This window comes from Dipodomys merriami, unplaced genomic scaffold (genome assembly GCF_024711535.1).
Source record: "Dipodomys merriami isolate MVZ:Mamm:240054 unplaced genomic scaffold, mDipMer1.0.p SCAF_36, whole genome shotgun sequence".
In the NCBI taxonomy this organism is placed as follows: Eukaryota; Metazoa; Chordata; class Mammalia; order Rodentia; family Heteromyidae; genus Dipodomys; species Dipodomys merriami.
Genome location: NW_027205159.1, coordinates 410301 through 434042, shown reverse-complemented (window position 1 = coordinate 434042; position 23742 = coordinate 410301). Strand labels below are relative to the sequence as shown.

The window sequence follows — 23742 nt, the reverse complement described above, 5'->3', positions numbered from 1 at the left end:
TTAAGATAAAATTAAAAAAGGTTGAAATATTCCAAAATACTAAAAAGACTAAAAATTCATATAAAAAAAGAACACTCTAGTTAGGAAAGCTTGTTTCTTTACTTTTTTAAAACCTTTGTATTCATTGAGAACTGAGGATTTCCATTTCAGTTTATTGTACTTTTCTATTTTGATTCTTTGAATAGTTACTATCTCTTTATTCATATTGTCCATTTAGTGAGACATCTTTGCTATACTTTGCATTCTCTGGATGTGGTTTCCTTCAGTTTTCCTTTAATTCCTTTATTTAATATTGCTGATTGAAATTGTCTACTAAATTTGACATCTGGGCCTCCTCAAGGTAATTTCTTTTGAACACTTCTTTCTCTTTGTACTTTCTTGGTTTCTTTGCATGGCTCTCATGTTTTGTTTTTGTTGTTTTTCCAAAAACTGGATAATTAATATGTAATGTGGCAAATCTAGGAATCAGATTATTTCTTTTCCCAGGGTTTATTTTGTTTAGTGACTTCTCTGAATTTTTTGAAGTCTGTCATTTGCAATACATGACTACTGCAGTCCCTGCTTGGCTAGCTTCATGGTCATCTAATAATTAAACAGATTTCCATAAAAACCTGAGCTAGCAATTCTCCTATCCTTTGCCAAGAGATTTTGTTTGTATGAGCATGCACACGTGTTGGTGTACATCTTCAGCACTCAGCTTGCCTCTGCTGTCCAGTATAACCTTGAGAGCTTAGGGCTTATTCTATGGTGTTTGCTTTTATAAGCATGGCATTACAGATAGCCAGAAAGATGTGAGAGGTTTTTAAAGCCTCTATGGATATCTTATTCCTAACTTTTTCTTTTAAACTTTTGAGTGGCATATTGTTTGATCTAGCTGTCATCCACTAACTACTATAGGCTGTGTCCAAATTTTTAAGTTTTGATTTTCAAGATCAACTTTTTTGGGAAAGGGTTTGAACTTGGGACTCATGCTTGTTAGGCAGGCACTCTTATCTATTTGAGCTATGGCACCAGCAGTTTTTGACTTTCAAAGTTCTGAGGGTCAAGGCTTTTCATAGTATAAAAGCTCTGGTCTGTTCAAGATAGATTTCCAGGTGGGATCTAATAGAGAATTGCCATACAGATCAAATGGTTCTCTGTAAATGAAGCGTTTTGACGGAGTGCCAAACTGTGGTGAACTGTCAGGCTAGTGTTCAGTGTAGGGTTCTTGGTTGTAAAGCAGCTACAAAGATGGAGAGAATAAAATGGGAAAAGACCAAGTTAAATTCCACAAATCTCACTGTTTTCATAAAGACTCAGATTTAACACTCATGAATTGCTATAAGATTTTAGTTAATTTCCAAAATTCTTAGAAAGCTTATTCTGTTTTTTTTTTTTTTTTTTGGTTGGTCATGGGGCTTGAACTCTGGGCCTGAGCGCTGTCCCTCAGCTCTTCAACTCAAGGCTAGTGCTCTACAACTTGAGCTACAGCGCCACTTCCAGTTTTCTGGTGGTTTATTGGAGATAAGAGTTTTACGTACTTTCCTGCCTGGGCTGCCTTTGAACTGGGATTGTCAGATCTCAGCCTCCTGAGTAGCTAGGATTACAGGTGTGAGCCACCGGCGCCCAGCTTTATTCTGTTCTTTCTTATGGAAGAGAAGATGTTCAAAGCCTCTTGATACTGCTATTTATTGACAGTACTCTGTTGCTCTTGTTTTTCCCCTTTTCTATACTTTTTTTTTTCCCCCAGGGCTGAGGACCGAACCCAGGGCCTTGCGCACACCGGGCAGACGCCCTTTCCACTGGGCTAAATCCCCAACCCCTTCTATACTTTTTTTTCAAGCCATTATCTTCTATTCTTGTTACTAGAATCAGTTTTTAATGATCAAATTAACTTTGATATTGGCATGTAGATTCTGAGCTTATATTTCATAAAACTAATGAATATTACCCTGTTTGGAACTACTCTTATGAGAATATTTGTAACATGAACCGGTGAGCAGGTAGAAATAATTGCCAGTAGAAATAATTGCCAGGGGTTATCATTAGATATTTATATAGTGATTAGTGTTTTTAATGCAAATTTTATGAAGATAAATCACATAATTTTCTCAGTGACATCTTCATTGTTAATGTGTAGAAATAGGATTCAGTTTGGGGTCTTTGTAATATATTTTGTAACTTGTTAAAATTTTCTTACCCTTCCATTTTTAAAAAAATTGTATCAGCAATTAGGTAGTCTGTAAATAGAGAAAATTTTTATTTCTTTTAAAATATATATATATATCATTTGTTTCTTTTTTTTTTTGTTGGTCGTGGGGCTTGAACTCTGGGCTTGGGTGCTGTCCCTCAGCTCTTCAGCTCAAGGCGAGCGCTCTACCTCTTGAGCTACAGCACCACTTCCGGTTTTCTGGTAGTTTATTGGAGATAGGAGTCTCATGGTCTCTCCTGCCTGGGCTGGCTTTGAACCGCGATCCTCAGCTCTCAGCCTCCTCAGTAGCTAGGATTACAGGCGTGAGCCACCAGCGCCCGGCTACATTTGTTTCTTTTTCATGCTTTATTATAGTGTATAAACTTCTGGTTTAATAAGAGAAATGAGAGCCACATCCTCAACATGTTGCTAGTTTTGGGACCTACACATTCATTTAAGTAAAAATGACTGATACATGCATGAAGGAATGGTCAACATCTCTGGCCATAAAGGAAATGCAAATCAGAACAACACTGAGATCCCATCTTACCTGGGTTAAAATGGCCATCATCAAGAATACAGATGCTGGTGCAGATGTGGGAGAAACAACAGATGCTGGTGCAGATGTGGGAGAAAGGGCCCTAATACATTGTTGATGGGAATGTAAACTTATTCAGTCACTCTGCTTCTAGTTCTTGTTTTCCTGTTTTAATTAGATAGAAAGCTTCTAGAGCTTTTTGTCACTGATTTGTGAGTGCTGTTCAGTTACTTCTTGTTAGCTATTATGTTGATTAATTTGTCTTCAGTGGGTGCTAAAAGATTTTTTTTAATCTGACATTTCACTTTATGTTAAAAGATTGGGGGAAGGGAGAAGGATGAAATGGGATGAAGTGAGCAGAGCCTTTTATATTCACAGTCCAATTTTCTAAAGGGCTTATTTCTTTAGATACTCTTGAACATTCTATATGTATTCTATTAATAATTCTTTTGGAGCCATTAATTCCAATACTAGTTTTGAAATTCCATTATCAGCTAGGAGTAGGACTAGCTGGATAAGGTCATTTGCATCAATGAAAACAAATGCCAACATCATACCAGAGGAATAAAAAGTGAAACTTCCTGTATGCCTTCAGTGTTTATTGGATGTCCTCTATGGGATAGGTACTGGCAGGGGAGAGCAGAAGTGGAGTAGTTAGACATGGGTGGAAAAGAAACATAAGGAATAGATAACAGTAGTTTCCTTTTTAAAAAATCAAGATGTGCATACTAGATGATCAGTAAATAAGACTATACTGTCTAGATTAGGTCATCTGATTAGCAAAGTTCTTATTAATGCTTCTCTGTTCTTATTTTGTGTTGTGGCAAGGTCTCAGTGTGTAGCCCAACAGTCTCAAAACTCAGACTTCTGAGTGTTATTCTTATTTCTTTAAGTTCTAGTCATAGCTAGGTACACAGGATCAAAAAGTAAGCTAAAAGACCTGCAGGACTACTTTGTTAAATGCAACTCCTTTGCACACTAAAGCCTGAGCCTGAGCCCTGTCACTGAGATTCCTTTTCTTAAGGAACCACAGTGCCACTTTTGGATTTTTCTGAGTAGTTTATTGGAGGTAAGACTTAGTCTCATTGACTTCACTTCCCTGGGCTGCCTTTGAACCATGATCCTCAGATCTCAGCCTCCTGAGTAGGTAGGATTACAGATGTGAGCCACCATCACCCAGCTTATTTAAATTAATCTTAAAATAAAAAAAGATCTAAAGACAGGAATTGAATTCCATTTAAAGGCAAGTGGCATGCCATTGTTTGCTATTTTTCAAAATAAACTTTATATGTTAGAACAATTTGAGATTTATTTTAATTGCAGATAGAGTTTTTGTTTACCCCTCACCCAGTTTTTCCTTATTAATATCTTTCTTTAGTATTGTGCAGTTTTTTAAATTAATGTACCAATGCCAACATATATGTTAATAGCAGAATTTCATACTTCAGATTTCTTTATTTTTAACCTAATGTTCTTTCTGTGCCAGGATTCTGTACATGTAAGATACCACATTTATAACTATGTCTCCTTAGGCAGCTTTTGTCTGTGATGGTTTCTCAGACTGTCTCCATTTCTAATGACCTACAGTTTTAAGTAAGGAATTTAGCAGAATGTCCCTTAAATGGAAGATATTTATGTTTTGCTCATGATTAAACTGGGACTACATTTTGGGAAGGATGAAAGAGTACTTCAACATTTTTGTTACATCATATCAAAGGTATACACTGTCAACATGACTCGAGAGTTGACCTTGATCTTGTAGTTGCTGTATTCTTTGTAAGAAAGTCACTAAATGTATCTTATATTTTAGGAATTGAGGAATTACTTTTTTTTTTTTTTTTTTGTCATTTGTATGGCTTGAATTTAGCCTGGGTGCTGTCCCTGAGCTTTTCTGCTCAAGACTAGTGCTCTACACTTTGAGCCACAGCACCACTTCTGGTGGTTTATTTGGAGATAAGAATTTTGTGGATATTCCTGTTCCAGCAGGCTTTGAATCTCAATCCTCAGATTTCAACCTTCTGAATAGCTAGGATTAAAGGTGTGAGCCACCAGCACCAGCACCTGGCAGTTACTTTCTTGATAGCAGACTGCATACATAAATTATTTAGAGGTCTTCTTGGTGAATACTTATTTCTTCAGTTTATTCAGTAACTTTCTTATGTTGGTATAGGCTCATAAGTGTTTAGTTTCTACTTCAGGTTATAATCCAATACTACTACATTTTGTTGCTCACATTGTTCTAGCTTTGGTCATTTGGACCTTCTTTCTATTGACTCCTACTTAGCATATTCTTTATATATATATACATATATATATATATGTATATATATTATTGTAAAGCCACTATACAGAAAGGATACAGTTACATGAGTAAGATAATGGGTACACTTCCTATCAAGCATTGTTGCCCCCTCCTTTGTTTTCCCTCTCCTCCCCACTTCCCCAACTCCTCCCTCCCCGCCCCAAGTTGTAAAGTTCATTTTCAATATGGTGTCTTGTACATCTCATTGTTACAATGGGTCAACCTGTATCCTTATTTCAGCATTTTGTTATTTCCCTTCCCCTCCCCAAATTAGAAAAATGTGTATACAAAATGCAGGGTCCTGGAATCAAATATAGTGATAACAGGGCTTATACCATGGGGGAAGAACATACAAAAGAAACAAAAAAAAATCACATAGTACATTAAAAACAACAGCGACAAAGATAAAACCTCTTGTGTCCCTATCTTAGGGTTCATTTCCCTTGGCATCATCTTATATGGTCATATGTACATAGCTTTTGACCTTTTCTGCTTGTCTGGTAAGATTATCTTAGATGTATACAAGTTATTACAAATAAGGGAAACCCTGGGACCTATGTTTCTTTGGGTCTGGCTTACTTCAATTAATATAATTTTTTCCTAGTCTTTCCATTTCCTAACAAATGGGGCAGTGTCAATTCTTTCTGATGGAGGCATACAATTCCATTTTGTGTGTGTGTGTGTGTGTGTGTGTGTGTGTGTGTGTGAGAACACCACATTTTCTTGATCCATTCATCTAACAAATGGGGCAGTGTCATTCTTTCTGATGGAGGCATAGAATTCCAGTGTGTGTGTGTGTGTGTGTGTGTGTGTGTGTGTGTGTGTGTGTGTGTGTGTGTGTGTGTGTGTGTGTGTGTGTGTGTGTGTGTGTGTGTGTGTGTGTGTGTGTGTGTGTGTGTGTGTGTGTGTGTGTGTGTGTGTGTGTGTACACCACATTTTCTTGATCCATTCATCTACTGAGGGCCATCTGGGTTGGTTCCATATCTTAGCTGTGGTAAATAATGCTGCGATACACATAGTAAACATAGTTGTGCTGGGAGCTTTAGTAAGGCCTTGTTTTGGTAAATGCCCAAAAGTGGGGTTGCTGGGTCATAGGGGAGCTCTATGTGGAGTCTTTTGAGGAACCTCCATGCTACTTTCCAAAGTGGTTGAGCAAGTTTACACTCCCACCAACAATTCAGTAGGATTCCCTTCTGTCCATATCCCCACTAGCATCTGTTGTTGTTAGAGTTCTTGATTATAGCCATTCTAACTGGGGTGAGGTGGAATCTCAATGTTGTTTTGATTTGCATTTCTGTTACGGCTAGAGAAGTTGAGCATTTCTTCATGTGTCTATTGGCCATTCTTAGTTCCTCTTCAGAGAAGTCTCTTTTTAAGTCTTTGGCCCACTTATTGGGCTAAAGACTTACTGTTTCTTTGAGGATTTGTTGTTGGGGGATTTAATTTTTTGAGTTCCAGGTATATTTTAGATATGAGACCCTTGTCCGATGTATGGCTAGTGAAGATCTTCTCCCAATCTGTGGGCTTTCTGTTGATCTTGCTAGCTATGTCCTTTGCCATGCAGAAGCTCTGCAGTTTCATTCAGTCCCATTTGTCCAACCTTTCTTTGACTTGTGTTTATTAAGATAATTTTGGCCTGTGCCCAGGAGATATAGGGTTTCTCCTATTCCTTCCTGTAGTGTTTTCAGGATGTCTGCTTTTACTTCAAGGTCTTTGATACATTTGGAGTTGATTCTGGTGCAGGGTGATATATAAGGATCTAGCTTTAGTTTTCTACAGGTATTTAACCAATTTTGCCAGCAACATTTACTGAAAAGACTGTCTTCTATTCAATTTTCTTAGCCCCCTTATCAAAGATTAGGTGGCTATAAATCTGTGGGTTCATTTCTGGATCTTCAGTTCTATTTCATTGGTCCTGGGTTCTGTTCTTGTGCCAGTACCAAGCTGTTTTGATGACTGTGGCTTTGTAGTAGAGTTTGAAATTTGGCATTGATATTCCTCCAGCACTGTTCTTTTTGTTAAGGATTGTTTTTGCTATTTGGGATCTTTTATTGGTTCATATGAATTTTTGGGTTGCTTCTTCTATTTCCTTGAAGAATGAGGTTGGGATATTGATAGATATTGCATTAAACTTGTAGATAGCCTTTGGCAGTATTGCCATTTTCACAATCATATTCTTAACAGACTTTTGGGTTATGCCTTTTTTTTTTCTGGCATTATAAGATGCCCTGGTCCCAATCTTTGTATTCGTTGTTCCAGTTTTAGAATCAGCCACTTGTCTAGTTCCTTTCACTGAAGTATGGTCCTAGAATCTAAGATCTGGGTGGTACATGTGTTCATTTCAACTGGAGTGTCACTGCTTTTAGGTGATACAGCAAGGAAATAAATGTAAATGTACTATGTATATACACATATAAATATTTCTTCATATAATGTTCTGTATCTATATTTTGCCAAACTTGAGTTCATACTGATATCACCAAATTTAATCCATTATGACCCGAACCATTCTGGTCTCTTTCTGCTTCTCTAGAAACTCTTTTTCTGTCAGAGACCTGGGTCTCATACCCTTCTATATATTTGGTTGTTCTTACTAATCTGTCTGTCTGTCTGTCTGTCTGTCTGTCTGTCTATATTTGGTTGTTCATAATGTATTTGGTTGTTCATACCATCTATATATTTGGTTGTTCATACTAATACATAACATATATCCAATTTCTTTTGTCTTTTAATTTTCACACATTTCAGCAGTCTCCCATTCCTGCTTTAGTCATACATTTGTATGAGTCAGTAATTACAGAATTACCTGTAGATTTGTATGTGTATTTTGTATGTAGATTGTACTGCACAACTATCTTAGCTATACTTTGTGGGAGGGGGGAGGAGTTTTAGTTTTTGGTTTATTTTGGTATTTTTTGTTGTTTTTTTTCCCCAGGGGGCAGGGTTGTGGGAGAGTACTAAGGTTTAAATTCAGTGTCTTTCGCATGTTAGGCAGGTGTTTTACCACTGACTCAGGTTTCTGTCCCTTACCTATCTTGTCTTTTTATGGTTCTGTTTCTTGGGACAGAATAACTTCTTGCCATTTGCCTATCCATTTCCCTAGAGACCCTTTTAAACTATTGATTCCTGGTCATATCATTACCACAAAATAGATGATACAGAATTTTGATTTGGTGGAAAATAGTCCCCTAGTGATCTTTTCCATGCCTTTATGATCTTTTCAAATAATCTACCAGTGAAAATAAATCACTACATAGAGTTGAATATTTCTATTTTGTGATTTCTAATAGTACAGCAAAAGTAGGTTGGCCAGGTTATTGTAATTACTTTGTTACATTAAATTAATATTAACCATATTATATAATTTAAATGTTATATTTATAACTTTTCAAATCTGCTAAAATTCTATACTATTCATATTTTCCTCTTTAACTGCACCATCAAGGAAGCAGTATGTTATTTGTTTTGGTTTAAAGATTGCACCCAAAGCTTCACTTCACACATACTAAAAATATGAGCTCTCCCACTAAGACATTCCCCAACAAGCAATGTGTTTGTGTATATGTCTCTTTCTCAAGAGACAAAGAGAATATATTTATGTGTATTTCTTTTTCTCAAGAGAGAAAGTAGGTAAATGGGAAAGAGGAAGAGAGGGAGAAAATGAGAAGGAGTGGGTAATTTTTTAAAATTCCATGTAGTTCAGGTTGGCTTGAGTTGTTGATTCTCTTGCCTCCTGAGTACTAAGACTATACGAATATATCACTGTACCTGACTACGATGTATTTTAAAATATAAAATGGTCAAGGTGATGTACAGGGGGGTTATAGTTACATAAATAAGGTAATAAGTACATTTCTTGTTAAACTTTCCCTCCCTTCCAGTCCTCCCCCACAAGTTGTACAGATTATTTCTAACATATTGTCTTGTGTATATTGCTGTTGCATTGGTTCCTAACTTGTCCTTTGTCTTACCATTCTGTTGTTTTCCTTCCCTTCCTCAATTCAGATAAACACATATACAAAAAAGCATTATAAATGATATATCTCAAAAATATAAAATGGTATTAACTTTAAAGTAAAATGTTGTACTAAAATCAAACAAGTTTCTGTCCGTCAGTGATAATCTCTTATCTTTGCTTCACAGCATTCATTCAATCGGAGAGCATAATAGAGGTCCTGCGTTTTGATGATGGAGGGCTACTACAGGTAATTTTCTTGTAAAGTTGAAGACATTTCAATGTTAAACCTTGAGTAATATCTTACTATATTTTATTTTAAAGTAACTGGTTTTTCTGAAATACATTTTTTAAACTTTGTAGAGTTATTAATGATATATAAATCTCATTAAGTGAATTACCTTTCAGATTAAAGATTTCTTAATAAAGAAAATTTATTGTATTAAAGCCTTATAAGAAGATTATTGGTCTAGGGGTGGAAGCGTATGGGCCTGTGGTTCTGAGGATGTAGAGATGAAGTCAAGTAGGAAGCCAGTGAAGAAAACACTAAATTCACATGTTGGTTCTCAAAATGTTTATCTGGAAGAGAACTCCTCTAGAATGTATAATAAGTTTTATAGATTTCACCTCTGTACTCTTTCCACTTGCAATCCTATGCTCCATCTTTAAATATGTTATGCATAAAATTAACAAGTATAATCTAATAGTATTTTGTCAGACTTAGTTTAGATAACAACATGAAACTTACTTCAATCTTCTTAATTAAAAATTAAAAGAATTTAATAGCTGAAAGAGACAGTGAAAGCCATCTTCACTAACACTCTGTTGGAGAGGGTAGAGTGAGGATTGAAACATTGTGTTTTTTACACACACACACACACACACACACTCACACAGAGCCAGGCTGGCCTCAAACACACACACACACACACACACACACACACACACACACACACACACACACACAGCCAGGCTGCACACACACACACACACACACACACACACACACACACACACACACACACACACACACACACACACACAGAGCCAGGCTGGCCTCAAACTAACAATCCTCCTCCTCTCTCAGTCTCTCAAATGTTGAAATTATAACTGTACACACACACACACACACACACACACACACACACACACACACACACACACACACACACACACACACACACACACACACACACACACACACACACACAAAACCAGGCTGGCCTCAAACTAACAATCCTCCGCCTCTCTCAGTCTCTCAAATGTTGAGATTATAACTGTGTACCATGATATCTGGATCAACCCTCTGATTTTTATTGTTAGGTGTTTCCTCCTTTCTTTCAAACATTTATGATATATGGTTAACATTATTGATTACCAAGGATGACAGTATCTTGTAAATACTGTGCTGTCTGGTAACATAATATTTTATGACAGTATATTATTTTGTATCTAAGGGAAATCAAGGTTTAGGTTAGGGAAGTACCCAAAATCCCATGACTTTGTGGAATGGGATTTGCACTGGAATCATTGTGTTCTCACTCCAAGTACATTTGTTTCTTTTGTTGTTGTCGGTATTGTATTTTTTACTTAGTTGTGACTAAATGACTAATAATTCAAAAGAGATTTCCTACAGCTTATCATAAGGGCAAAAAAGTGAAAAAATAGATCAAGACAATATAGAAAATAGTTACTACTAAGGACCTAGAATGAGATTTCTGTTTGCATTTTAGTGTAACTTCATGTTTAGATTTTACATTCTAAGCCAAATAGTGGGGAGGAAAGGTGATAGGATTTCAAACTCTTTTTCTCTAGTAATGAAACTAGTTTGCCTTCTGGATGAAACCGCTTCTAAATTTTAAAATAACTGTATCATTCATATCTTTTGTAAGAGATGTTCATAAACATAGCAGGCAGGAGTTACATGCTACCTACAGAAAGTTTCTACAAGGCATTTATACTTTAAACAAATAAAAATGAAATGTGACATAGTAAACTCAATATTTTTATAGCCTTCCTACTAGAAAATGACCTTAGACTCCTTTTTTCCTAGTTCTCTAATCTGTTTCAAGGTGAGACCTGGAGAATCTATAGAATGAAGGTTTCACTCTCTTTATCCTGCAATTTCAGGATCTTGAGGGCAGGTAAATCAAGCGTGATATTTTGGAAAATTCCTTCTGTTTTTTTTTTTGTTTTGTTTTGTTTTGTTTTGGGTTCTTTTGCCAGTCCCGGGGCTTGAACTCCGACCTGGGTGCTACCCCTGGGCTCCTTTTTGCTCAAGGCCAGCTTTAGAACAGGCTTTTTCTGTGATTAATTGGAGATAAGTCTTATGGACTTTCCTGCCTGGGCTTGCTTTGAGCCACAATCCTCCGATCTCAGCCTCCGGAGTAGCTGGGATTACAGGTGTGAGCCACCAGCGCCTGGCTGAAAATTCCCTAAGTATAGTTTGTTCTTTATGGATTGAGGCAGTGTCTTTGTCCTTTAAGAACAAGATAACTAGATTTTAAATTGGTAATCCACCAAGTCTATTTTGAAAATTCTGGAGTGTGACTCACATTTTTGCTGAAGTTTACCAGTCCCATCCAGAGGGAGTTGGCTATGGAAGAACATGTATACGGGAATACGTTTTCCTTATGTTCTTTTTTTGGGGGGGTCCAGTCGTGGGGCTTGAGCTCTGGGCCTGGGCGTTGTCCCTCAGCTCTTCAGCTCAAGGCTAGTGCGCTACCACTTGAGCCATAGCACCACTTCCGGCTTTTTTTTTTCTGTTTATGTGGTGCTGAGGAATCGAACCCAGGGCCTTATGCATGCAAGGCAAGCGCTCTACCACTGAGCCACCTTCCCAACCCCTTGCTTATGTTCTTTGGACCGTCTCAAATGCTTAGACTAGGGTTTGGTTGAGAGTTCAGAATTTTATGGCAAGAGTAGAGTTTTAGACTGAGGAAGTGTTAAAGGCAGGTGGTATCAGTTGGTTTATCTAAAACTGCTTAATATCTAATGTTGAAGTGCTACTTTAAGAGTATAGTATGGACCTCCAAAATAGCTGTATGTGAGAAGCATTATTTCATTGAATCAATTGCTTATTTCAATATTAAAGAATGTTTTCCAGAAACAATAGTTTTGTTTTTTTAATATAATGGTATTCTTTTTTTAGCATAATTTATCAATGGATTTGACTATTTCTTAAGCAGTTCATGGTTTTATGTGGTATATTTAGAGTGGAAGAATGTAATGTAGCATTTCTCAGGAAGTTTTCTCAAAGCAGGAGAGAGTAAAAGCAACGACCTTCTCTTGGAGTTTTGAAAATACGAATTTTATCTAATGGTGTTCCTTGTCAGATCTTGAATTCATATTAACTTTGTGTAGCTTGGTTCGTAGTAAATTTTTCTGATTTCAAGATTATTTGATTAGAAGCCAGTAAAAATCATCAGACTCTTAAAAAAGTGGCTAAAATATTATTCTTAGAGATAAATACAATTAGAGTTATAGAAATTAAATAATTTGAATAATATTTAGTTGCTAGAGCAGGAATGCAATACCAATAAGTCCCCACACCTAGTTTTAGGACTCTGTCCATAAAATGAAGCATATGTGGTTTACTCAGATGCATCCATGGGTTATCATTTGTTAGGATTAGAAGTCATAATCTATTAGTGCTTCAGTCATTGTCATTCCTGGTTGGCTTATAGAATATATTTTTTTAAAAAGCCAAGTGCTGTAGCTACTCAGGATGCTGAGATCTGAGGATCATGGTTCAAAGCCAGCCTGGGCATGAAAGTCTGTGAGACTCTTATCTCAAATAAGCTACTCAGGAAACCGGAAGTGGCACTGTGGCTCAAGAGGTAGAGCACTTGCCTTGAGCTGAATTGCTGAGGGACAGCGCCCAGGCCCAGAGTTCAAGTCCTACAACTGACAAAAAAAAAAGAATATATTTTAAAAAATTAAATGATTCTTAAAATAGATAAGGATCCAGAGAAATCTGCATTTCAGGGATCTAAGTAAGATTTGCCATGACAGGATGCTTTGGGCAAATATTTTCTTAGCCATTATTCAGTCCTAACTCGTCAGAATGATTCCTTCCTGACCTGTTCTTTGTAAGATTATAAAATGGGATTTTATAAAATTTTAATTAAAAATTTCTACCACGAAGTGGAATTCTCTTACAAAAGATACTCTTATTTATAAGCATTTTCATTTATGAGCATTTATCTCCTTATAGAGAGATGCTTATAAACATTAAACGGCTTCTGAATCTAGCTTTCTACAAACAAATGGAGATGCATATAGGAAAAAAGGGTAGATAACTGTATTTTTGTCACTATCCTACTAGAGTAGTAAACAGAATTCTAAAATGTTGGAAACAAGCTCCATCATATTAATGAATGGAGATTACTTGTAATTTTGTCTTTAAAAACTATAGGAAAATATATTTTGTAAATTGAATTTTAACTACCTAAATTAAAGACTCTATATTGAGTCTTAAAGAGTGTAAGAGAATCTAAAACTATTGTTAACTTATTATTTCTTTAAAGAGTTTATTGTAAAATATATTTACTATATAATTAATATATAAAATCTATTTTTGGTTTTTTTTTTGTATAGCAAGTACCTATTGTAAGTACCACCTGGTTTAAATATTAAAGAAAGCCAGCACCTTCAGAAGCTCCTACTCAGCTTCTTTCTCAGTATATGAGCCCAAAAGTTAGCCATTCCCTATATTTCATGATAATTTCCTTTTCCTATAGTATTACCATCTAAGCTTATACTTCTAAATACCATAGTTTCATCCATGACTTGAAGTATATATAGTTCGTACTTAGTGGGGAGAAGAAGTCTTCTTTTCCTCCTTATTAATGTTTCTAAAATTCTCTGCCTAACTTACTCAGTTTCATTGCAGAATTGTACTGCATTGTATAGATATGCCCAATTTATGGGTCATTTCTGCTGCTTGTGGAATTTTGGTTGTTTCTAGTCTTAGACTATTATGAATAATGCTGACTTTTGTTATCTCTTGGTGAATATGGACATTTCTTCTGAAGTAAGCTTCAATTACTGTGTAATAGAATATGTATATCTTCCATTTTAATAGATAACACTGTAGTTTCCAGAGAGATGAGTTTGGCTTCTAACCCACTTCTAATCCAAGTGTCCCTCTTTTACCACTTTAAAGGGCAAAGATTTGTTTACTGTATTTTACATTATGCATGTTGCCTGCCTCTGTTTTTTATTCCATTTTTTAGTTATATTTTGGGTACCAATGTGGTTTGGACTCAGTGGTTTCAGTTTTACTCTGGTTGTTTTTGAGATAAAGTCTCACTTTCTGTGTAAGCCAACTTAGACTGTGATCCTTCTATTTTCACTACTCCTGTTGCTAAGATGATAGGTGAATGCCACCACACCACCCAGCTTCGTTTCTGTTGAGCTAATGTTTCTTGAACTTTTTTGCCCAGACTAACCTGGAACTAAGATCTTTTCAATTTCAGCCTCCTGAGAAGTTACAAGCAGTGAGCTGCTAGTGCCTAGCTATACAAGTTTTTTTGCTTTGCTTTGTTTTTAATAAAACTTAGATACAAGCTCTTTTTAGAACCTAGAACTTCCACCAATATAAAAGATTAATTCTGTTACATAAGCTCTTTAGTGGTTAAATGTATAATAAATATATTCCTTATTTTGATAGATTGCTTTCTCCAAATTTGCAGTGCTGGGGGCCTTTCACATATTAGTCAAACTTTCTATCACTAAACATCCCCTGCCCAGGATTGCCCCCTTTGACTTCATAATAGTGACTTCCAATGAACAAAGATTCTTTATTTTCATGAAATTGAGTTTGTTGGTCTCTTCATTATGTTTAATACATTTTATACTTTATTAGAGAAAATTTTCCTGTCCTGAGATTATAGAACTCTTCTCTGTTAGGATCTTCTTAAACCTGGAATTTATTGTTCTACATTTCACAATTACAGCTGTTACAGCTATAATTTCAAGTAGAGATCATTTTTATTGTTCATTTGAGCTTAAGTTTTCTTTCCTTCATACTCAGTTATTCTAGTTATCTTGTACTGGCTATTCCCCAGTCTCTTCTTTTCCTAGTGTTCTTAGAGACAGTTTATCATAAACCAATTATATATTTGTGCCTGTTTCTAGGCTCTTTTTTTTCTTGGTTTATCTGTCTTAATTTGAATACCACACTGATGAGAAGTTTAATTTTAAAGTTTTAGTATTTTGGTAGAACATTCTTCTCACTTTGTTGTTGTTTTTCAATAATGTCTTATGTATCCTTACCTTTTTAAAATTAGTTTTATATACTCCCCCTTGGAGGTTTGTTGTTTTTTTTAGGATCGCACCATATCTGAAGATTATTTTGGAGAGAACTAGAAGTCTTTATTTGTGTAACTAAATGAATATATACTATGTAGCACAATAATAATATCTTAATAGGCCAGGAGCCAATGGCACATGACTGTAATACTACTTACTCAGGAGGCTAGGCTCTAAAGATTGTGGTTCAAAGTCAGCCTTGTCAGGGCTGGGAAGGTGGCTCAGTGGTAGAGTGCTTGCCTTGCATGCATGAGGCCCTGGGTTCCATTCCTCAGCACCACATATGCAAAAAGAAAAAAGCCAGAACTGGTGCTGTGGCTCATGTGGTTGAGCGCTAGCCTTGAGCTGAAGAGCTGAGGGACAGTGCCCAGGCCCAGAGTTCAGGCCCCACAACCGGACCCAAAAAAATATAAATAAATAAACAAAGTCAGCCTTGTCAGAAAAAACCATAAGATTCCTATCTCTAATTAAACACCAACAAGCCCGCTCAAGTGGTACTAGCCTTGAGCAAAAAGGCTCTGGGAAAGTTCCCAGTTCAAGCCCCAAGACCAGTACAGTAATGATAATATCTTCATATAAACCACATGGAGAGACCACACAAAACTTTGGTCAGTGGTCCCAGCTGAGCCCACAGATGATAGCCAGTATCACTCTCCCCTCATGTGATTGAGCTATATGGGACAACCAGTACATTTGAAGCTTCAGACAACTCCAGCTTGAATCACAGAAAAGCTATCAAGTGAGAAACATTTTGGCTTGTACAGAGGCCTATAAGTAGTCATCTTTTGTTTTAAATGAAGTACTTCTATTATAAAGAAACATTTTAGAAATTTTTAGAACATTTAGAAAATATGAGGGAGGGAAGCAATTATATTATTCAGTATTGCTATCTACCAGGCCTTCCTCTAGGTTATTTTTTTCTCCCATGGTGATGTGGATTGAACCCAGGCAGGGCCTGGTGAATGCTATGGCATGTAAGTGTTCTACCACTGAACTATACCCCTAGCTCTTCTAAATTCTTAAGTACATTAGGTATATGAACATATTTTGCTTCACAGATTGAAGTATAAAGACTTTTTTTTTTTTTTTTTTTGTCGGTCGTGGGGCTTGAACTCTGGGCCTGGGCGCTGTCCCTCAGCTCTTCAGCTCAAGGCGAGCGCTCTACCACTTGAGCTACAGTGCTGCTTCCGGTTTTCTGGTGGTTTATTGGAGATAGGAGTCTCACGGTTTCTCCTGCCCGGGCTGGCTTTGAACCGCGATCCTCAGATCTCAGCCTCCTGAGTAGCTAGGATTACAGGCGTGAGCCACCAGCGCCCGGCTTGAAGTATAAAGACTTTTAAGTATCCAAATAAGTGACTAGTAAATGATAAAACTGTAATTCAAGACAAAGCATGTAACTCTAAATCCTAAGTTATTAACCACTGTGCTTTACATTAGGGTCAGGAGGAATTAACTCCTGTATCCCACTAACCAAATATAATACAAGTTAATTCTTTGATTAATTTCCTATTGGTGATCTTTGCAAGCACAGTTTTTTATTGTATATAAGCAGTTTTAAAACAAACATAAAACACAATTTTATCCGAAACTCCCACTTCTTATAAAGTAGATTACCAATGGCTGGAGTAGAGAAATGCATGGAACACTACAAGTTCTTTATCAGAGGCTATTATCTATGTAGCTCTTTACAGTTCAAAGAATGGTGCTTTACACAAGATTTTTCCCAAAGTTATTTGGTTAGGGAAGATAGGGCTTATATGAACACAAGATTGTTTTCTGTTTGTTTTAATGTCTGAATCTTCTTAAAACTTATCTTTTCCCTATTTCATCACTATTTTGATACTACTTCCTCTATACTATTTCCTGCCCTGTATTATGAAATTAATAATTTAAAAAATTAAGTAGCTCACTTAGCTTACTTGAACAGCCTTTCTGCCATGATGGCACATACTTGTAATCTCGATAGTTGGGAACCAGAAGAAAGATTACTAGTTTGAGACCACAGCCTGGCTACTCGGTGAGTTCTAGACCACTCACTAAGACCTCATCACAATTTTTTTTTTAAAAAGGAGAGAGGAACAAAGAACAGTTTTTTAAAGTTTCAAAATAGAACCAAGGATTATAGCATATGCAGTAATGCTAGTTACTTAGAAGGCTGAGATCTGGAAGCTGGAAATCCAAAGCCAGCCTGGCAGAAAAGTCTTGAGACTATCCCCAATTAACCAGCTTTTCATTAATTGGGCTGGAGGCGTGTCTCAAGTGACAGAGTACTGGCAAGTGTGTGCTCCAGAATTCAAACCCTAGTCTCACCAAATAAATTAATTGTTAAAATTAAAGTAGCATTAAGTATATATAGATAAACTTCATTTTACACAAAAACTTAATTCAGAATGGGTCAAAGACTTGAAGTAAAACAAAACTATAGTAAAACTTTTAGAGAAAATCTTCAGAATGCAAGACAAGACAATGAATTCAAATATTATTGAATTTAAAACTTGTTTCACAAAAGACTACTTGAAGATGGTATAAGGATAGAATACAGGTTGGAGTAAAAAAAAAAAACCTGTAAGCTATTTATATGATAGAGGACCTAGTTTGTAGAATATATAACACATATTTCACTGAAGAGAATATGTAAGTGTTTAAAATAACATAAAAAATTGTCCAGCCTTATTAGCAATCAGAAAAAGTGTAAATTAAATCCCCACATATACAAAATAGAGTCAGTATCAGATACTGGGATGAATGCTAGGAGCATACTAGTAGCACTGGAAAAGTTTAGGAGATTCTTAGAAAATTAAACATGCATTTACAGTATGGCCCAAAAATTGTACTCACAAGTAGTCTTCCAGAAAAATGAAAAATTATGTTTTCCCTAAGACCAATAAATAAGGTTTACAGAAGCTCTATTTGCAATAGGTCAGAACTGGAAACAACCCATATAATTTTCAATAGATGAATGGATAAACTGTGTTACATCCATACTGTGGAATACTACTTAGTAATAAAAAGGAATTAATTATTGATATAACAACCTGGAATTTCTAGCAAAGTAGATTAAATAAAAAGAGCCAGCCTCAAAAGATTATATATGAGTGATGACATAACAGTTTTAAAGTTGCAAAACTTCACACGAGTAGCTGGGCATTGGTTGCCAGGGCTTGGGGACATGAGAAGTTGGAAAGTAGATATTCCTATAGAAGGCTGGTATACTAGGTACTGGAGATGCTTAAGCTCTTCTGTGTCTTGACTGTGGTTATTGACACATGAACATACACAGGTGAGAAAACTATGTAGAACTAATACTTGCACAAACACACAATCGAGTACAAGTAAAATGAGGGCAATTTGATTAAGATAAGTGGATTGTATCAGTGTCAGCATTCTCATTGTGATATTGTGTCATAGTTTTTGCAGATGTTACATTGGGGGAAAATGTTTCTGTGATGTTTCTTAAACCTACATATGAGCCTACAGTTTTCTCAGTAAAGTTAATATTAAAAAGATACATACCCGGGCAAGTACAGAAAGCCAAAATTTTTAGAAAAGTCTGACAATACTTTTGTGAGCTAAAAATTTCTTAAACCTGCCTCATAGATCTTACCTGCTTTCTTTTTTTTTCCTTTTGTGCATTTTTAATTGTTATTATAAAGGTAATATATGGAGAGGTTACAATTACAGAAGTCAGATAAAAAGTATAGTACATTTCTGTTTGAACAATGTCACCCCTTCCCTTGCTCTCTCCCAGTTTTTCCCTCCCATTCCTAACCACAAGTTGTTCGTTTTCAACATAGTGTCTAGTGAGTACCACAGCTACATTTTTTCATCTTTTGTTCCATCATTTCTGTGTGCTTCCTTACCCTCCCAAAGACAAATGAAAGAAAATCAAGACAAAAGGAAAAGAAAATGAAAACAGCAACAAAGAAAAAAAAAAAAAAAACCTCATTTCCATTTCTTGAAGCACGCCATGTTCATTGCAGAATTATTTACCATAGACAAGAAAAATCAGCCCAGATGCCCCTTAGTCGATGAATGGATCAAGAAAATGTGGTATATACATACACAATAGAATACTGCTCATCCTTCAGAAAGAATAATATTGTACCAGAAAAAATTATATTGAGCAAAGTAAGACAGACCCAGAGAAACATAGAATTCATTTGTGGTAGCTAGAATGTGCCTATAAATCTATACACTGGATGGTTAAAAAACACAACAAACACTGAGGGATGATAAATTATACAGGTCTCTAGGCATTCATACATAGTGAGTCCAAAGGAGGATACTCTTAGGAGAACACAAAGGCACAATACCTATGTGCATATAGTCTTATCTGCTTTCAATATGAGATTATTTTCTGAGAACCTTATGAAGTAGGTTAAATTGATGAGAATCAAAGTCACAAATTGAAGTAATAAAAAGTGTTACTCTTGATTCATACCCCATTCTGGAGAAGGTGCATTATTTTATATATGAAAGAAACAAAGAAACATGGTTTGGCATGATTGTGATCAAGAGGCATTGTTTATATAAGTAGACTTGTTAAAATGAAATTCCCTTGTAAAAAATAAAGAAGCATAGTCTGATCACCAACTTGGTTCCTTTTCTCAAGCATATTTACTTAGCGTTGCACTAGAAGTATCATTCATGTGTCACCCAGTTCATAGTACCACTGACTTCCATATGTGCCTGTTTTTAAGAAGTCCTAAGATGGTACAGGCCCTCCTGTCTTACTTTAAAGCTTTTAGTGCCTTGTTCACAACTGAGTCATAACCCAGTTTTCTGATAAATTATGTTTAGTTGCGTTTTTTTTTCTAAAAATGCCTTGTGTTTAGCAATAATAGCATATATAGTTGTGACCACATTAAAAGTTATTAGGAATAATTTGGCCAACTCTACCTCATGTAAACTAAAAGAAGTTAATATTAGCCACATAATCATAATATGTATGTAGTAATAGATCACCAGATTTCAAGTCTGACTTCTACCATTTGATCTTAGATTAACTTTCAGAGGCCTAGTTTTCTTACCTGTAAATATAATCCTGCATATACATTCAGTGTCTTAAGAAAAAAGGAGGGGCAGTGAAAATTGCTATTTCAAATGAAAATGTAAAGTTAGTGGTATCTCTTTAGAAAGTCAAGCTTATGCTGTGTTTTTCATTATTTGCAGTATTGAATCAGGTTTCATTGTTTAGATGTAGAGGGAGGATTGTCATGTGCATTGTTAAGTGTTTATCAGTGTCACTTGATGCTAGTAGTAGCGTCCCCTGCTACCCTCCACCTCACTTGTAACAACCAAAAGTATTTCTAGAGGAATGAGGACGTAGCTCAGTGGTAGTTTTACTTGCCTTGCATGTACAAGAATCTAGGTTCAATATCCAGCAATAGTTTTTTTAAAAACCTCTAGATATAGTTAAATACCTCCTAGTGAACAAAATTGCCTTCAGTTGAGAGCCATTAAGTTATTGGCCTAAAATTGTTATTTGTATTTTGTTCATAAGTAAACTTCATATGTGGGTGTATAAATATTTTTGCAGAGTCAGATCTACTCTACTAGAAGAATATTCTGTTTTCCTTTCAGGCAATTCCTATTTGTAGTTAGGATGCTTTCTGATAGCGCTTGCTCTCAATTGGTCTGGAATGTGCAGCCTACTGCTCAATGAGCCTGATAAGAGTTCTACTGCCACAGATGAATGGAGTCTGAATTGTGGGTGTCTGAATTGTCTCTTCTGAATTGTCTCTTCTGATTAGACACAGTGGGAAGACAATTTGAAGTAAGTTGGGAATTACCAACTTCAAGTTTATCAGATTTAGTTACATTTCTCTTGAAAGACTATAGGATTTGTGTGGAATACCAAAATATATGACCCAGGAATTATCTAGGGCCTTGAGTAGTCTCGGTAAACTTACTTCTCAAGTGAATTTATCTAGTACAGAGGTCTCTGCCAATCAGTGGTCATCCAGGGATTTCTTAACTTTATTTGCTTGCTTTTGAAAAATGATATTATTTACTTGGAAAGTTTATGTGACAACCAGGTTGGAGAAGAGGAATACCAAGATTTTCTGATCAGGTTCATTTTTTATCTGTCATGTCTGTCATCCAAGTCAGAAGGTGAGCTAGACTATTGTAAATGTGATTGTGAGTAGAGATGAAACCTGAGGTAGATACAGTTGTTAGGAGTTAACAACTTAAGATAGCTGAGAGTACTTGCCTAGCCTTAAGAGAGTGCTTACCTAGCAAATGATCTCCAGCAGAGGAAAAACCTTTAAAATACCTAAAAGTGAATTAGATCACTCAGTGGTTACAGAGAGGTAGGTGGTAGGGGTTAGCCATGGCTGTGCCAGAGCATACATAGGGCCCAGTAGGATGCAGATTCTCTGAGGAGATGGGGAAGGAAGGGAGGAAGAGAGAGCCAAGGCAGGATTTTGTTTTCTGTTTTTGTTATTGTCTCATGAAATAATTATCTTTTTCATGATTATTGACCATTTAATTTTGTTGAGTGAATTATCTTTGTTTTTTGCGTACATTAATCATAATACTGTTTTCCCATTTTTGTCTTTTCACTGTTGAGTTTAAAATGTATTTATATATTAGGTCTTTTCATCATAAGTTATTAATGTTACAATCATTTGCTAGCCTTTATCCTTTTTGTTCATGAATGGATTTATGAGTTATAGTGTATGGATATACCATAATTCATGTATCTGTTTACTGGCTGATGGAAATTTAAGAGAATCTATTATTGAGCTATACGAAGCTTTGGTGAACATTTATATACAAGTCTTTGTATGAGTACATGCATTTGTTTGTCTTGAGCAAAGATCTAGGAGTAGAGTGATTGGTTCATATACAAGGTGTATGTTTAACTATGTAAGAAATTGGCAAGTTTATTCCTAAAATCATTTTTTTATTTTATGTTTTCACTAACATAAATGCATGTGGATTCTGTTTCTTCTACCAGGGGTGGGGAATGTATGGCCACAGGCTGCATAAGGCTGAAAAATCATTTTGTATGTAATAGGACAGATACATGTGCTACTTATGTTTCTCTTTGGCTTTCTGTGGCTTGTCTGCCTGTATTGACAATTTCATATATCTGGAAATGGCATGATCTACTGGCACCTTGCTAACACTTATATTTTATTTTTATAAGTAGCCACTCTAAAAGGTGTGAAGAGGTATTATTGTGACTTTGATATGCATTTCTCTAAAGATGCTAAGCGTCTTTTCATGTGTCTACTGACTATTTGTATGTGTAGACAAATACCTAATTCAGTCCTTTGCAAACTTAAGTCTGTTTTTTTTCCCCTGTACTTGAATTATATGTATTCTTTATGTCTTCTTATCAGTTATGTAACTTGCAAATAATTTGACCTATTCTTTGTGGGAATGACTATAATTTTCATAATAAAAGTTAAATTTATAGTACAGAAAGTACCAAATTTCAGTAAGTAAACATTTACCACTTAGACACAGCTATTAACATTTTACCATATTTGTTTTATCTATATATACATGTGCATACCAGTTATATAATTGAAACATTTTGATGAAAATTAAAAATACTCTCACATTCCACAGTACAGAAGCTAGTAGGCCTCCAGAACCTTGTACATGGCTAGTAAGAACTGAATAGTGATAGGAACATAGAGCCTCACACTAATAAAGGGAATCATCCTCATAGATAGGATTTGTGTTGATCGGCAAGCTTCTAATCAATCATCGGTCACATTGTTTTATGTTACTTTAATGTATGTTTAAAATTTGTTACAAATTCTCATACTTGAATTACATACTACTTTGGGATCTGATAAAACATGAAAATCCAAGTGATACAAGATAAAAATTTTGCATACTTATGACAAGTACAAAGATCTGATTTGAGTATTTTCTTTATTTTACAGACTGAGACAACACTTGGACTCAGTTCATATCAACAGAAAAGGTAAAACTTATGTACTCAGTAAAATATACTTTCAGTTTCTTCTTTCTGCCTAGGTTTTTGTTAAATGTGTCATATAAATAGTATGTGTCATATGTGTCATATAAATAGTATTTCTAGTGTTATGTATGGAAAATCAAGTTTAAATCTGAATTTGCACATGATGCAATTGTGTAACGTGGTATCTTGTGATAGCTTTCTGTTACTATAACAAATACCCAAGAAAACTTGTAAAAGTGAAAAACATTATTTGGCTCACAGTTTGGACATTTTGGTCCATAGATATTGGCCCCACTGTTTTGGGTCTGAGTCAAGGCAGAACATCATAGGAGCACAAGGTAGAGTAGAATTGCTCACCCTATCAACCAGGGAGCAGAAAGAGTGAGGAGGGGGCTTAGGTCCCAGAAACCCTTTCAAGGGCACCCTCCCACCCCCAGTGACCTAAATACCTACAAAGGGTGTTTATTCACAACTAAAAATGCTCCTTGCCTTGTAAGAAAATCAGCTTTGTAACTTC

At 35.8% G+C, this 23742-nt stretch overlaps 1 protein-coding gene across 1 annotated transcript in view; it reads left to right on the top strand.

Annotated features, from left to right (window-relative positions):
• Tmem131 (transmembrane protein 131) overlaps positions 1–23742 on the top strand; it is a 192035-nt gene that overhangs the window by 41986 nt on the left and 126307 nt on the right. Inside the window, exons 2-3 of the mRNA XM_069988476.1 lie at positions 9154–9215; positions 23188–23228. Coding sequence (XP_069844577.1) covers positions 9154–9215; positions 23188–23228 — 103 coding nt within the window. The remainder of the gene's footprint in view (positions 1–9153; positions 9216–23187; positions 23229–23742) is intronic.